The sequence below is a fragment of the Triticum urartu genome, chromosome 2A (assembly GCF_056163025.1).
Source record: "Triticum urartu cultivar PI428250 chromosome 2A, HENAU_Tu73, whole genome shotgun sequence".
In the NCBI taxonomy this organism is placed as follows: Eukaryota; Viridiplantae; Streptophyta; class Magnoliopsida; order Poales; family Poaceae; genus Triticum; species Triticum urartu.
In genome coordinates, this window is record NC_141874.1 from 109,945,009 (window position 1) to 109,948,275 (window position 3,267).

A 3,267-nucleotide genomic window follows, 5' to 3' on the forward strand; every position below is an offset into this window, starting at 1 on the left:
ATTGTAGCATGAGTCAAGTCAAATCGGACAAGTCCGAAGGCGGGGGCAGGGTGAGGAGTGGTAGCACACTAGCACGAGTACCGAACCCTGCAAGGCCAAGCTAGGATCTGGCCGGAGACGGGGCAAGGCTGCGAGTGGGAAACAACCGTAGCTTCCCATGCGGATGTAAGGAAGCAGGTTGATGGGTTTGGTTTGGGGAGGGGAGGGGCAGGGTCATTGAAAAGTCTGTTTGCCGCTGAGGTTTAGGCAGGGCGCGCGGGGGTGGGGGAGGCTAGTGAAATGTGAGCCAAGCGACGAAGAACCAACGACAGGAGACATGACCGTTGGCTTGGGAGGGGAGGGGGCGGGGTGGAGGACGAAGATGGATGATGGATTATTGGATTTTGAACAGACAGTTGAGATCTCGATCAGAAATTGATTGACAGTAAAAAAAATCAGGTACATGACGAATTAACGGTCCCTTCATTTTTCTTCGTCTATCTACCTAGGAGGTGTTTGGGTTAGAGACTGATAACGTGAATGGTAAGGGAATTAGATTACGCTGGTAAGAGGGAAGTAATGTATAAATCCCTACTTTGTCTGTTTCGTGCTTGTAAAGGAATCGAGCTCGAGCAGGTCATGGTAGGTGACTGAAGAGAAGGAGAGAAAACAAGGAATAGGAAGGAGAGCAGACAACGGAGGAGGACGGAGGATAGTGGACAGAAGGAGCAGGGAAAATGAAGGGAGCATGTAGCTTGCAGTGAACGGTCCGGCGACGAGGGCGAGCTGGGGCAGAGCGAAAGGGGCGACGACCAGGGGCAGCGGCGATGGCTACCAGGCAACGGCAGCGCCGGACAAGTAGGAGAGCACCGAGGGGAGGCGAAGAGGGGGCTCGAAGGGGATCGGGAAGGCGCCGGCGCCAGCGCCGGAGTCGAAGGGGATCAGGGAGGCGACGACGCTAGTGGAGGAGTGGATCGTGGGAGTAGAGGTGCGGTAAGGCAAGCCTTTACCGGGGGGAGGGTGGAGGGTGTTATTAATCTACTCCCTCTGTGAAAGAGTGTGCTTTCAAATTTGTTGGAAAGTCAATTTTTTATGTTTGACCGTATTTAATATACCAACATTTATGACATCAAATTAATAGCATTAGACTCATGATAAAATATATTTTCATCATATACCTATTTGATTTCACAAATATTAATATATTTTTGCACAAACTTGATCAAACTTTAAGATAGTTTGACACTCCAACATGGTTGAAAGTACACTCTTTCAAAGACTAGGGACTAAGCTGACTTGGAGTCGTTTACTTAGGTAGCCAATTACATAGTGCACGTACCAAACGCTTGTAACGTTTTTGGTTTTCAGCCTAAACAGATAACGGACATTTATCCCCGAAACAAACACCTCATAAGCTGTAGAACAGTAAAAAAAAACTGAAATGAAACGTTAACAAAGCAACCCGACAGACCAGGAAATCAAAGTGCTTTATGGTGGAATCGAGCGTTACTGAACTCATCAATTGTAGCATAAATTCGCCGTGCCACACCGTACCGTCTTCTTCGAAGGAGCAGACGAACAATATCGTCCCTACAACGCGCGCGCCGCCCGGTCAACCTCGGCGACCGCTCCGCGCTCCCCCACGTTCTCCCTCCCCTCCCCACTACTCCCACTACGCCAGCCTGCACCTGACGCCCCAGCCTTTCGCCTACATAGCCGCCCCGCCACTCTCCTGGCGACGTGCCGCCCCGTCTCTGCTTCTTGTTTCCACGTACGTAGGAGTTCGGAGCGATCGCCATGGGGCTTCAACTCGAGGAGTACCGCGGCGACGGCGACGACGCGCGCCGCGACGGAGGCGAGAAGGAGGAGCCCGCAGCGGCGGGGTACCGGACCCCGAGGCGCGCCGCGCAGGACACCGGGGCGGGGACGGTCGGGGCGTGCCCGCCGGCGCCGAGGAAGCGGAGGACCACGGTGTCGGCGGCGGCGCCTTCGTCGGTCGTCGCGCGGCGGAGGGAGTTCTACGCCGGGGCCGACCTGGAGGCCTTCTTTGCAGCACACGACCTCTAGAGAAATCTCGCTCGAGATCACTGGATGCAGCAGAGTACGTGGTGCTCTTGCTGCAATGCATACGCCGATGTATATACAGTATATCACTATCATGTATAGCTAGCTGTTTATTTAGTACTGTACTACGTCTGGCATGTGGCTCTGAGTTCTTGTGTTTAGCCGAATGCAACAAATGCTTGGATCATTCGTACGTTTTCTTCATCTGTGTGCAGTTAAGTACGTTACTTATTTAGTCTGGAATCAGATTATCTGTGTATGGTCAGCTGTGGCAGTACTGTTTTTGACATCATTTGGTCTGAAAGCCCACTCGAGCGCGCGGATATATAGATTCAGAGTCTGGCCGGGTTGCATAACCCCATGATCTATTTGTTGATTTTGAATCATTGATCTGCTCCGTAGTACTTGATTTTTTCTCGAGACCTCTTAGTTGACGCACGTAGGCGTCAAACAGAGGAGGCGATGCTGAAATGAGATCAATGGGCTGGCCCAGTAAAGGTGCTAATCTTTGTTTCTGTGGCGGCTTTCTTCAGTTTATTTGTTTTGCTTCAGTTCTTCTCAAAAAAATATTTTTGTTTTGCTTCAATTTTCTGGTTTTCTTCTTTTTGTAAACGCATAAAATTATAAATACACGAAAATGAAATTTAATTTTCTAAAATGTTCCACGTGTATTTAAAATGTACATTGTATTCTAAAAAATGTTGAGCCCATATTTTATAAATGTTCATCATATATTGAAAAGGTTCACTGTGTATTTTAGAAATATCTAACTAAAAAACTTCACCGTATATTGAAATTTTTCATCATCTCTGATAAAAAAAGTCCTCGTGTATTAAAAAATTATTCATCATGTTTAAAAATAGCTCACCATGTACTACAAAATTGTTCAACAAGTATCAAAAAATGTTTGCCTTGTATTTAAATAATGTTCGCCATATTTCAAAAATTTCGTATGTATTAATAAATAAAAATAAAAATAAAAATAAATAAAGGAAAAATTAAAATACGTAAGGACAGAACAAACGGTAGAGCATAAAAAACTATAACAAAAACCACAACAGAAAAAGAAAAAAAAACTGCAACATCGCAGCAAACAAAATAATAGAAAAACACCCATAATAAAGTCAACAAGAAAAAAACATTGCAGCAGTGCGTCGACCAAAACAACAAGAAAAAACCAGAACAAACAAAAGCAACAACAAACTAAAAAGAAACACTTCGATA

General features: G+C 46.4%; 1 protein-coding gene across 1 annotated transcript; it reads left to right on the forward strand.

Annotated features, from left to right (window-relative positions):
* Positions 1-1,538: 1,538 nt before the first annotated feature.
* On the forward strand, positions 1,539-2,378 carry LOC125541185 (uncharacterized). The gene has a single exon (XM_048704649.2). It carries the CDS (start codon positions 1,777-1,779, stop codon positions 2,044-2,046), a length of 270 nt encoding a protein of 89 aa, XP_048560606.2. The 5' UTR covers positions 1,539-1,776; the 3' UTR covers positions 2,047-2,378.
* Positions 2,379-3,267: the final 889 nt, after the last annotated feature.

Bases quoted from the DNA above. Each gene is read 5' to 3' on its own strand.
- LOC125541185 (XM_048704649.2), top strand. From the start codon at position 1,777: ATGGGGCTTCAACTCGAGGAGTACCGCGGCGACGGCGACGACGCGCGC.